General features: G+C 41.0%; 1 protein-coding gene across 2 annotated transcripts; it reads left to right on the top strand.

Moving 5' to 3' along the window:
• The first annotated feature begins 3,373 nt into the window (after positions 1 to 3,373).
• snrkb (SNF related kinase b) lies at positions 3,374 to 13,361 on the top strand. 2 transcript variants are annotated; one of them, XM_088378929.1, is made up of 5 exons: positions 3,374 to 3,562; positions 4,477 to 4,790; positions 4,862 to 5,256; positions 9,709 to 9,850; positions 11,218 to 13,361. In XM_088378929.1, exons 2-5 carry the CDS (start codon positions 4,570 to 4,572, stop codon positions 12,224 to 12,226), a joined length of 1,767 nt encoding a protein of 588 aa, XP_088235055.1. In that variant the 5' UTR covers positions 3,374 to 3,562; positions 4,477 to 4,569; the 3' UTR covers positions 12,227 to 13,361. The 2 variants fall into 2 exon arrangements, with proteins under 2 accessions (XP_088235055.1, XP_088235056.1); XM_088378930.1 differs by lacking the exon at positions 3,374 to 3,562 and adding an exon at positions 3,968 to 4,104.
• The last annotated feature ends 13 nt before the right edge of the window (positions 13,362 to 13,374 follow it).

Genomic DNA, 13,374 nt, shown 5'->3' with positions numbered 1-13,374 from the left:
CATTGCACAAGGCCTTTGAAGCCAGGTAGCTGCTCAGTGTAACTGTGACTTTGGCCACTTTTACATCCAGTTCCTCAATTGAACGGGGGCATGAAAAAAAATAAACGATAAGAGGGAGAATATACATTGCCAATTAGGCACATGAAGATCCACAGTATATTGTACTGTAAGTTTTTGAGAACTTTTATTTCAGACATTTAATTTTTAACCTTTGACCAAATCATATACTTAAGCGCAATCTGTGTTGAGTAATTGAAGTTTTTTGTAGTTTAAACAAGTTTTAAAAAAAATCAACTTTATCCTGTATATTTCTCAGAAAGTAAAGTACCTATAAAGAGTGTATATAATGTATGAACATGTTTATTGACTTTTATGTCAAGGAATTCTAACTCACTGTGATTGATTGACTACAAGCTCTGAAAATACTTTCTTCATCAATCCATTTTTGACACCACCTATCCTCACTGGGGAATGAGATTTGAGGTGAGATGCAGGGGACAGCAAGGAGTGGTCACCAGGGCACATGCTACCAACCATGCACACGCTTTGAGGAGTTTTCAATTTGTCCGCCGTTCAAGTGTTGAATGAATCCAGAGCACCCACAGGAAAAAAATACATGCATGGGCAATGTGTCAAGCAGAGACCACAGTTGAAAAAACACTTTTATTGAGCCAAGATACACCAATAACAATCAACAATCACAGCATACCACCAACCAAAATGCTTAAATATTAATAGATGCTATGTTGGCCCTGAAGTGCAAAACACAAAGACAAATAACAAAAATAAACTAGTCTAAAAACAACTACAAATAAAAACAATAATCATAACTATTCAAAACAACAATAACTAGATACAACAACAAAAATAACTCAACAAAAGCATAACAAGTACAACAGCAAATTAAAAAAAGCACAAAAATATATAATGAAACGAAACAACTAAATTAAATGCAACCGAAAATAAAAATTTAAAACACACACACACACACGCACAGACAAACACACACTGTCCTTTATTGATTTCGTGCTGCTTTATCAGAATACCGCAACCATGACAAAAAAACACAATTGCATTTGGTAAAAGGATATTTAGGACAAATGTTGACAACACACAAATAATAGTAAAATGAGGACAAATCTATTTGCTACCGGAAATTGTTTATCCTTTCTGGTTTCATTTGGTGAGGCTTATATTTTATTACTGTAAGAGACAACTTGATAATGCGCAAAGCAATGCAGACAAATTTTTGCACTTGACAATTTCTGAAAGAATCAACTTTTTCTGCTTTAATAAAGCATAACAAAAGTATTAATGAATTTAAAAACAGTCATAACGAGTAAACAGTAAAATAATGAATACTAAATGTGACACCATCATGTTTGCAACATGAAATTTATTATATTTTTTAATGTATACATTTTAATAAAATTGCATAATTTTGAAATGCACATAAAAAAATTACCAATGAGGCTACCATTAGTTAATACCATTATTATTTTAAGCTATTTAACGAAGAGCTTATTTAATTTACTTTATAAATATTTATTCATAATCGGTCAAACTTGTTAACGATGTGCTGAATGCAACAGAACGACCCCGTATAAGAACACGTTCATAAGTACTTTGAAGGAGTTCATGTAAAGTTAAACATACACAATGGTTTAATGCTTAATGATGTTAAACACTCCAATGCATTAAAATATATATATATATATTCCAAGCAAGGCAAGACAGCGGACGTTGAAGGCTGTCATTTAGTCTCTAGCGCCATCGTGTGGTTAATGTGTGTATGCTGTCATCACGGCGAACCAAAAGCGGGAAGACTATCAAGTTTGAATCCATCATCTATACACAAACAATTCGCAGTCACAAGAGCCTGGAAGTAGAACATTTGGACAATCTTTAGTCAATATATGTCCCCCAAAAATTATTCGATTATTAAAATACAAGGCGAATAATTTGATAATCGGTTTGTTGTTGATTAATCGATTAATTTTCACACCTCTATGTTAAATCTTACCTGATATGCAGTGTGCGCTGCTGCAAACACGAGCGTTGTTGATGCATTACATGCCCTCCTCCTTCTTTTAAGGCCTTGTGCAATTAGAAGTCGCCTTTGAGAAAGAAGTGGTCATCACTAGATGTTTAATTAAAATTGAATCACGTGACTAACCATGCAAAACTGTAATTTGTGTACGACATGTACAACTAAACGTTGTAAGTGCTCAACATGGAAACTAGAACACATAAACTAGTTTATTGTGGACAAATTACTTTATGACCACGTTTTGATTTTTCACAAACTTTCCACATTTCCAATGAGTCGGATTATAAATGGAAACTCATTCCTCGTCCTAAACCCTTTAACCTTCCTGCAGTGTCAGGCTTTACTAAAGGTGTCTCGGGAATGTGGTTCAACTTGGGTCCCGTGTACTGCTTTGCTATTTGGAGAGAAAACAGACGCGTTACATAACCGCTCCATTGAGCCTGCGGGAGCGAGACGGAATGCATTGACGTCACGAGGAAGGAAGGGCTCGCTCGCTCGCTCCCTCCCCCGCCGCTTTTATAGAAAGCCTTTTGAGCGTTTATTCTAAATCGTTGATATCCAGTTTGAGGTCCATGAAGTACTATGTCCTTTACCCTTACTAGAAAGGCAATTGTAAAATAACAAACAATTAACACTATGTATCTTTGTTAACGGGTTTTTTCCACGACATGTGCAACTTTTGACACATAGAAAACTAATTTAGTACAAAACTGCTGTGCTGTAGCCCTCTAGTAACACTGCTAGGCCTAAAAAGCAGGCATGTCACACACTAGTATACTCTGAATTATTATTGGCGAAGTGTTACTAACTAATAACAAGGCTTTACAGCTTTATTTTTTTTTTGTATTTCGTGCATTTTATACACATAGTGTTTCACATATTGTTATTAAAAGTCAACACTCAAATCCATTTACAAACGAATTTAAGACATTTAAAAGCAAAATATAAAAAGTAGTTCACTAAAATTTCAAAAGGAACGTTAAAGACACATTTGTTCCACTTTTGTGCCGTATTATACTACTAATGGGGATAAATTCACCCTTAAGAGGAATATTAAGAATATCTCATAAAAGTTCAAATGGCTTTATGGAAATCCGTTTCTGTAATTATTCTTTAAGTGTTCTATTAAGGTTTAATTTCATACTAGTAGGCCAAAAGTTACTGGTACTCGAAGAACACAGAACCCTGGCAGTCCAGTGTGCTCATATGTCTCTCTCTCTCTCTCTCTCTCTCTCTCTCTCTCTCTCTCTCTCTCTCTCTCTCTCTCTCTCTCTCTCTCTCTCTCTCTCTCGCTACCCAGTGTGCTCATGAGTGTCTCTCTCTCTCGCTCGCTCTCTCTCTCATTGGCTCTCCATTGCAGTGAGGAGGGAAATGTGTACACTGAGAGACAACATGGAGCTGGGAGAAGGAAGCGGAGGACCCGTCGTCGACGACGGTGTTAATTTTTAAGTTCGGCGGTGACAGCGAGTGGGACCCCCGCGGGTTGATCGTCGCGAGATGTTAGCATTGACGGTAAGTTTGATGGCGTCGTTATGAAATGTCCGCCGTAGCGTCCTTTGCTCGTGAAGCGTACGCTGGTCAAGCGGAAAAGGAGCCAGCCAGCCAGCCAGCAGGATGGCGGATTTGCCAAGTCGCGACTGCAGTTGTGGGCCGGCCAAGTAAACGAACAGCTGGCCGTGACACCCACAGTTGGCAGTTCCGTGGGCGACACCACGACCAGAAACAATTAATCCTGCGCGTAATAACGCGACGAGGCCTCAATTTCGCCCGCTGGCAGTTTGTCCACATGTAAACAGTGAGGTGAGGCCGTCGGATTGTGATGAGGATGGAGACAGATGATGCGAGCTTCGCGTGAGAAAGACAATCGCGCGAACAGAACAATGACGGACGGTGATGTCAGGTGGACTCGTTACCCTTTGGGTGATCGGGTGATGACATCATTCACGTAAACGTCACATTCGGACATTCTTGGTCAAACTAACATGGGAGCCTACACTTACACACTCAGGCAGGCTTCCACTTACAAGATCGATCAGACGTGCCATTTGTGCAGGGTGAGTGTAATTTGAGAAAGGCCGACAATGATCCCTCGTTCCACATAAGACAATGGAAAATATTGGACATGTTTACTACTTATACTCAACGCTTTTGTAAATTAATCAAATTGCGATCCCCCAATCTTGCGATTGCAATTTAATCTGATTCGTTTTCCAAGGTCTTCTACCCACTTATTTTTGAACAAACGCACGCAATAAATAAGTGTGTATTACAATAAGCAATACCAGATATATGGTTTGGTCTTACAATATTCAGCATAAATTAAAATTTCTGACATCTGATATTAAACCCTATATTAAATACACTGCTTCTTTATGGAAAATATCTAAACAAAATGAAAACTGTGTTTCTTATCTTTCTACTGCTAGGCAACCCCCTTGCAGTGAAGATTTTGATCCAGCAAGTCTCTCCTTACAACCTCCCAAGGGTCTGCATACATCTCACCCCTTTTTGATGTCAACATGGAGTGCGGCGAGAACATCCCAGCTCAAGATGAACATCTTAAATCAGACCGCTTGAATCTCAGCGGACTGTACCATGTGGGTCGGACCTTGGGGAGGGGCCACTATGCAGTGGTCAAACTGGCTCGACATGTCAACACAGGACAGTTGGTCGCTATCAAGATGATTGACAAGACCAAACTCGATGTCATGGCGACAAGCCACCTCTTACAGGAAGTCAGGTATAGACTGCTTCTGCTATCTTCTTATAAACCATGGATGGAAGATTATTTATTGTTTCGATGATTTTCAGATGTATGAAGCGGGTGCAACATCCCAACGTGGTTCGCCTTTATGAGGTCATCGACACACCCACCACCCTTTACCTGGTCATGGAACTGGCCGAGGGGGGCGACCTGTACGATTACATCCTTCGCCACGAGACGGGCGTTGCTGAGGGCACTGCCAAACGCCATTTTGCCCAGATTGTGCGCGCTGTAGCGTACTGCCACGAGCTCCACGTGGTGCACCGAGACCTGAAGCCAGAGAATGTGGTGTTCTTTCCTCAGCAGGGAGCAGTCAAACTGACAGACTTTGGCTTCAGTAACCTATTCAAACCTGGGACCATGTTGGCCACTAGTTGTGGATCCCTGGCATATTCGGCACCTGAGATTTTGTTGGGCGAAGAGTATCATGCTCCAGCTGTGGGTAAGACTCTTAAGTAGACTTTTCTTATGCACATTGCATTAATTGTGTCCTGCTTTTATCTCAGTTGGCATGGTCAAACAGCGGTTCAGGATGACAGAATGAGTAGTTGTACCAAAGTACTTTGAACTTCGGTTTTCTGGTTTGGTTCACAACCGTTACACTCTTACTCAGTCATATATTCTTTATCCTCTGCATGGAATGACTAATATCAGTGCTGCATTGATGAGCTGAGAAATGTCGAGAAGTTTTGGTGGTACCCACTGTATTTTTTACAAAGAACTGAACGATCACTGAGACTGCCTGCTGAGCACGAGGTAGAATTTCAGCGCTGCTCTGTGAATGAGGGGATAGCCACAAGGATGCCACATTTGCTTCAGGGAGCCAGAGAACAGTGGATAATTTGGTTGATTGCGTTGATCAAGAATCCTTCCATGACCCTTCTTCTGTATGTTCCTTCTCATTGCCCTTATGTCCTAAATCGGGATTACTCGTACTATTTGTCCTTTCATATTCATCTGCTTGTGTGGCTGTGGGTAACACGTACGTTATGTATGTGTGTGTGCATGCATGTGTCTGCAAAGGATTATATTGTGTATCTGGGTCAGTCCAAGCAAGCCAGCCAAGCGGGCACGTTCTGCAGTGGAGCCAAACACTGCAGTGTCTGCCTTCTCTGTATTTCTCATCGTGTGGGAACATTGTGTGGTGTTTGTCACACTTATTGAGAACAGGAAATAGATGTCCTTGGCGTTGTTTGGTGTAATGTCCTCTGAAGCCATTTAAGCAGGTTTTGGGTTCAGATTGGTCAGTCGGGTCTTTCTTCTGTGTAACGTAAATTATGTGCAAGTACTCGGGATTCATCCAGGGTTGGAAATTGATGGATGGATGTACGTTAGAACTAGGGGTGGGATGATACGGGTAACGCACGACTCAATACTGTATTGATATTTGGTCCACGATAATGATAATATCACGATATATGCGATATTCGATATATCGCAAGAAATTTCAGCAACAATATTTTATGATACGCTACTCAAAAAGATAAAAAAAATACCCATGAAAAATACCAATAAAAAGGAAAACGTCTCATGCATTTATTTCTATGCAAAAAAATAAAAAATAACTGCACAAAATAAACACTGCACATCTGGACACATTATGAACATGCGTTATGTAAACCACAACAGTGCTTAATGGCCTGTTTTAGTTTAACAAAAGCTAAACAAGATAATGGAAAAATTACATTAAATATTGGACCCATGCAACCAATTATGTGCAGAATTATGTTCACCCGTCCAGTTCCTGCGAAGTGGGAAGTGAGAATAGTTTGCTGTGATAGCGAACGAGGTGGCTTTGCAAATTCATAGTGTTGCTTTTATATTTTACCTTAGCAAAACATTTCTTGCATATTGCATATCTAGGATCAAAGGTTCTTCATATAGCCCTGAGTCACAAAAAGTATCTGCATCTTGTGTGCTTGTATTTGCATGAGGTCTGAGTAAATAGCATGGCTGTCTCCCCGCATAAAGATTCAGATTTTTTTCAATTTAAAGATTGTGAACGTGAGTGGCAGTGATTATTTTTCTCTTTGTCAGTCTTGTGATTGACATGTGATCAGTCCAATGTGTACCCTACCTTAGACTCAAGCCAACAATTTTCCTGCAAAAAAGTACAATTGAAAGAAAACTGATTATGATGATGAGGAAATGAAACAAGCTAGCAAACTTCTGTGCAAAAATAAACGCTTCCTGCAGTTACATAATTGCCCATTACTGTGTAACTCTCCACAGAGTTAAGTGCAATTTCAGAAGGTTGTCGTGTAGTTGATTTGTTTGTGCTTTCATGAACATTTCCATTTTTGTATTGTCATAATTGTTATGAGGCTGTTGTCGTGTAGTTGATTTGTTTGTGCTTTCATGAACATTTCCATTTTTGTATTGTCATAATTGTTATGAGGCTGTTCGGAACATGAGCACAAAATCTGTCAGTAAAAAAACAGCGATACTAATTTACAGCCATAAAATATTTATTGTGTTATTAGGGATGAGATTTCGCCCTAAAATCTTTGGTGGCTTAAATTTACTAAAGTGAACCTTTTGGAATTTCTTATATCCCTGCATAAATTGGCCATAAAATGTTGTCTAATCTCCATCTAAATAACAAGAATTATTTTATAATAATCTGCTTAACTAATACCGCACAACTTTCCTCATGGGGAATTGGTGAAAAACTCGAATGAGATGCTGTGACTTGACATCAAGACAGTCATCCACACCAGACATCCTAAATAAATTTTAATAATAAAACTTGATAACAATGGACAAAGTTGTCACAAAAAAAATCGCCCAACACCATATTTATGTCCTTCAATCTCTGTTTTATAATTTCCAAGGACCAATCCACCAACATTTTTTGTTTAGCTTCATCTTGCTGGTCTGACATGCAATAACTCATTTTGCTGCTCTAGGGCATGATGTAACAGGGAATCAAACATAGAAAACCATCGTAATCAACCCTTTTTAGAACATAGCAGATAAGAAACCCTTTGTCTGTTTTTAGATCATGCTGTGTGCTGCTCCTCTGTTTGTGTCAGCAAGGACACGCACATAAGCACTCCAATTCAGCCCGTGTTGAGAAATTAATTGGCCCCAAGGCATCCGAACCAATTTGCCTCTTTTTTAGCTTTATAATGCTAGCTCCTCGGGCTAATTGTCATCAAGTGTATTTCGGGGTTGAGTTAGAACTTCGTGCGGAGGGTCTGCTTCAGAAAAACATGTATGGAAAACTGCTTAATATTTAAAGCAAATGTCCTATCACTGTATTCGTAGTCCGAGTGGTCAATAGGCCAGTCATGGCGGCTATAGTATGTATGTGCGATATTTCCTAGTGAGCTGGGAAAAGTACAGTACTCGGTGGCTTCTCCACCCTGTTGCGTAATTGTTCTCTAAACAGAGACAAGTGTGACTGTGTACATTGTGCGCTGGTGACTGAGCGTGCTTGTTTGGACTGTGATGGTGGACAATGGCCGTATGTTGATACACATGGGAGTGCTGTGTGTGCAGGTTTATGGATCATCAGTTTTCTATTTTTATATCAATCCTTTAATACCAAATTAATGTACCATTAAAAACACTATACCATGAATTTGAGTTAAGAATGTTTGATAGGTATTCATTGTTAAATATTCACTCAAACCTCGAGTACATTTGATTTATGAAAGTTCATTTAACACAATGACCAAAATTATGAGCCACAGACCTGTCATTTGGATGCAGATGATGATCTGACAATGTGGCAAAGTAGCACCAGCTACTGCTGTGAAAGACTTGATTTTTTTTAAAGTATCGGTTACAAGTATCGGCTGCCACCACAATATCTGAAAAAGGCCCGCATCAGCCTGATACCGATCGTTACTCACCCCTCGATTATATTGGTTATCGTTGGCCATCGTGCATTAGATAGCGCCTGAAATCTCTCTGCTCTTCATTCTAAAAGGCTTAAAATTGCAACCTGCAGAGTGTTTGCAAAACACCGCTAAGCACATGGCCCAGTTCTGTGTTTTTCTGTCTTTTGATGTGCACTCGAACATATCATGTTGTTGTTACAGTGCATGTTACTTGTGGCTCATTGCATGGACAAGACGACAAAATGTTGTGACAGTCAACCTTTTAGTGTCATCATTTTTGGCATTTTTGAAAATGCTGAAATGAATCTTTTTATTTATTTCATTTCTTTTTCTCTGCCCAAGCCAAAGCACAAAAGTATTCAATTATCTTTCTGATCTGAAGCCTACCATCCAATTTAACCTTAATTTTATAAGCCTTTCATAAACCGAGCCTTTGCACAGGAAAAGACACGCTCGAGCGCTTCCTGCATTATACGGTTCAAATAAAGCAACCTTGAAAGGGCAATGTCATGACAACACACATTAGATCACGGCTGGGGTTTTTTTTTGTTGTTTTTTATTTTAAAAATGCCATTTTCACCCTTCATATAGTCTATCTGGCTTGACATGTGCAGTGAGCTTTCATTTGCAGAAAAAAAAAAGAGCTAAAGAAATTTCATTCTCAAAATAGCACTGTATCATGAGAGACGCACGCACGCATGCAACCAGGAGATGGAAGGGAAGGAAAGGGAGGGGGACCACAAGAGGAAATACATATTCAGTCAGTATCCGGAAACATGTGTCTGCGGGTGCACGTCAGAAGTCAAGAGAATCAAAAAGCTTAAAGTCATTTTCAGATTACTTTCATAGGTTTATAGCAGTAAGCCACACATTATTACTTTACTTTGCTATTTAATGGCTTCACTTCTTGTTTGTGAAGGCTTTTAAATTTCAATTATGTGTCGGACTCGCATTGAGTGTATGAATTGCGCAATAGAAATAAAGCTGCCTTGCTTTGCCTTGTGCCTGACAGCATGTCTATATTGATTCCATTTTGTGTGTTGCAGATATCTGGTCTCTTGGGGTGATCTTATATATGTTAGTGTGCGGGGTTCCTCCCTTCCAGGAGGCCAACGACAGTGAAACGCTGGTAATGATTTTGGATTGTCGTTACTCCATCCCCGATCACATCTCAGGAGACTGCAGAGAGTAAGTACGCATATGCAATGGTGATGTTACCCACGTCAATCAAATGTCCCGCTTTCACAGCCACTAAAAGAAAATGACTCTAATGCCATCACATCCTCATCGTTGCACTTCATTTATTAAATGCTATGTATTACTGAAGGCTTCTGAGCTTTTACTGCATAGATGTGAGTCACCCTGTGTTAAATAGCTAGTGACCGTAAAAGCATCTCATTAGTTTCAGCAAATAATTTTAGTGTTCTAGTTGGGCTGCACGCAGACATGCTTCATTAAACACTCGGCAGTCACTCGCCTCGAATTGCAGCATCGCAAGTTTTGGGTTTTCATTGACCCCCTTTTTTTTTTTTTTTTTTACATTTGATCTGCCATATCAAAGCAAGCACATGAATCGAGTGGTTACATAGGTTTTGACTCACTGGCACTGTCTGGGTGCAGCCCTGAGGCCTCCTCCTCTTGTCCTAAGACAGCTGCAATAGGCTCTGGCTCACCTTAATGTGGAGAAGCACTGTAGAAAATAGTAAGATTTATGTCCAACTTAACAAATGACATCTTAATGTAAGGCTTATAGGCAACATTGCATTAAGATGCATTCAGTTCTCATTTCAAATCATGACAAAGAAATCAGGACCTAAGTTAAATTAAGCAACTCCATAGTCCTTGTTCAGACTATACGTCTTCTTCAACATTTCAAAACATAAAAGGTGTGTGTTCAACGGAGTCGAAACGTACATTGTTGTCATAATACAGCACTGATGTGCAGTAGTAGCAGTAAGTTGCATGTTATTTATTTTTCCATGGAGTAAGCAACATTGTTGTCAGCTCAGTGCCTGGCTGTTTGACCACAAACACTGTGGGATATATCTGATTCAAAACAATCTGCACTCACATGGTCACATGATGGAGCATCTGAGCAGAACAGAACAACCTTTGGGATATTCTTAACATCTCATGAGTTTGCTTTTGTGGATTGCCCAAGAAAGTGGATGACACTCAGTTGTATTCATGGCACATGAACAGAATGTTTTATAGATAGAATGCAATTTAAATAAAGAGATGCTTTTAACCACCTTAAAAAAAAAATTCTTTCAGCTAAACATAATAGTTGAGTTCAAATTTTGTTCATGAGGTATAGCTTCATCTCGTGGACAAACAATACAATGATGTTATTTTGGGTGACTTACTGTTTCATAACAAAGTAAGAATTTATTGGCGTTTATTTGACAAACTCTGGCCGATGATTATTTTGGAAAGGTGCTGTATCAACTGACCGATAATTTGGATAAGCCCTCATGAAAATGTTGATGGATGACACCGGTGTTTCACTTTTTTGCACAGTATAATCTGATTGTGTTTGGTTTTTTTTTTGTCAGTCTGATCTCCAGGATGCTCCAGAAGGATCCATCAGTCCGAGCGTCGCTGCAAGAAATCGAGGCTCATCACTGGTTGCAGGGGTTGGACAATGTGCTGCTCAGCCCAGAGGCCCCTCCCCATTGGCTCTCAGGGGCACTCTCCTCTACCTCGCCGCTTTCCCGAATGGTCGAGTCCGGCGACCTGCTTGCTGCCAAACCGCAGTCTTTACCGGCGCCACGGCAGGTCAACCTCAGCTACTCACTTCACCCGCCACCGGTCGAGGAACCTCGCGCCACCAAGAACCTGCCGGCTCTCCTGCAGATCTGTGAGGAAGAGGAGGAGGAAGAGGAGGAAGAGGAAGAGGAGGCCAACCTGGCCAAAGAGTGTGAGGGTTTATTGTCTTTGTCTGTGACTGAGCTCCAGAAGGACACAGAGGTCACACAAGAAGTTGTGGACGATCGAGAGGAAAGTGAGGAGCAGGGCATGAGCCCAGAGGAGACGTTGGAGGATGAAGATGATAGTGCAGACATGGAGATAGAACACACGCAAAGCACATGCGTGATTTCATACCAACCGGTCGCTCACCTAGACAATCACGTGAGTCACGCGCCTGAGCCCCCCTCCTCATGTGAGGCTGAGGCCGCTTTGAGGGTGCCGTGCTGCCAGGGGTGGAGCGAGAAAGCCCCCCACCAAGAGACGGAGCCAAACAACAACTTCAATAAAGCCGCCTCCGCAACACCTAAGAAAGTAAAGACAAGCCGTAGAGGGAAGAAGGAACAGAGGATGGACACGGGCGCCAGGGAGGACTTTGTGACAGACAAATCTCAAGCACGCAATGCGACGGGGTCTTGGGACGAAGCCGCCAACGGCGCCAGGATGGAGCCGGCGGGGAAACGCCACAGCCTCAAACTGCGCGAGCGCCTCTTCCAGCTGCCCTTGTGTGAGAAAGCTCTGTCTTTCAACATCCCCACAAACAACAAAGCTAAGATTCTCCCACTGGCTCAGTACAACTGTTGCCATGTGCTCTAAATGACACCGCCTGAGACACGCACACTCCCAGCTGACTGAGCGTGGTCCCATGAGACATTCGAGTGCCCACTTGAGCCGAAAACACGACGTTAAGCTCCAGTTCGTCTCCAGCACAGTGGCTTGAGCATCGGCAGCCGCTTTGCGGCTTTGAGAGTGTAGCAAGCACACTGTACCTGCCCGTCCTGAAGAAGAGAAGAAGATGCTCCTTCATGAGGTTTCTACAATAAAGGCTTCACAGAAAAAAAGCACTTGTTTCTTCTTCTCCTTCCCTTTGCACAACCTGCTTCTCTGGTTACAAACCTCTTAATATAAGCTGAGAGACTGTTACAATATATTATGATATGCTATATGCTATAATATGCCTCAGACTGAGATGATTGTATCATTCTCTGTCCCCTTAACGTTCCGTCTGTGGACCACTCGCCCTATTAGTTTTTGTTGTCACGACTGGGATGCGACCAACACTTTTCAAGTGTGCCACTCGTCATGGGAACCACGTGACTTGCTGTGCATGCTCTTACCGTTATTTATCACCGTATACCTCAATATCGTGTCTTGGCTTTTGCAGGACACTTGCTGTTGTCTTGTTACCTTGATTGCACACAGTACGGCACAGTTCCTGGTAGCTTCCTACTGTACATCTAAGGAATATGAGTTACGTGTCACATATTGATAGAGGAGTCACAACATGTATATTTGGTGTACTATTTTCACATCCACTCATGTCTTATTTGAGGTGAAAATGATAAATGTAGATACATTTTGTACAGCGACAAGGGCCAAAGCTGTAGAATAAGCTACTGTACAGTACATATATGGTTTCCCCCCTCTAGCTTGCAGAGCGACTTATTCGTGTTCATTTTTTACAGTTTCGTGCCCAAACTGGGTATCCAACCTAATGGTTCCCGCTTATAGCGTGAAATCTGATTATCACTTGTATTTCAGCAAACAATGTAAGGGTAAGATTTGTACCAAGAACAGATTATATATAGAAGTAATTATTCCTACACTTGCAGCCTGCCTCTCCCTGGTGTGTTCTGTCTACTACTGCTTTGTAATTAGAGGACCTAGTCTCTCTGGAACCATGTACTTATTTTTCTGTATCTATTTATTAAAATTGATTAAATCAATGTCACCAATGTGCTCCG

This window comes from Syngnathus floridae, chromosome 6 (genome assembly GCF_059516105.1).
Source record: "Syngnathus floridae isolate MCC-2025c chromosome 6, RoL_Sflo_1.0, whole genome shotgun sequence".
In the NCBI taxonomy this organism is placed as follows: Eukaryota; Metazoa; Chordata; class Actinopteri; order Syngnathiformes; family Syngnathidae; genus Syngnathus; species Syngnathus floridae.
Note: the sequence above shows the minus strand (reverse complement) of the source record. Positions and strands in the feature narration are given on the sequence as shown.

Coding starts and splice junctions, on each gene's coding strand:
- snrkb (XM_088378929.1), top strand. CDS start 4,570: ATGGAGTGCGGCGAGAACATCCCAGCTCAAGATGAACATCTTAAATCA. Junction 4,791..4,861: donor CACCTCTTACAGGAAGTCAG/GTATAGACTGCT, acceptor GATGATTTTCAG/ATGTATGAAGCGGGTGCAAC. Junction 9,851..11,217: donor ATCTCAGGAGACTGCAGAGA/GTAAGTACGCAT, acceptor TTTTTTTGTCAG/TCTGATCTCCAGGATGCTCC.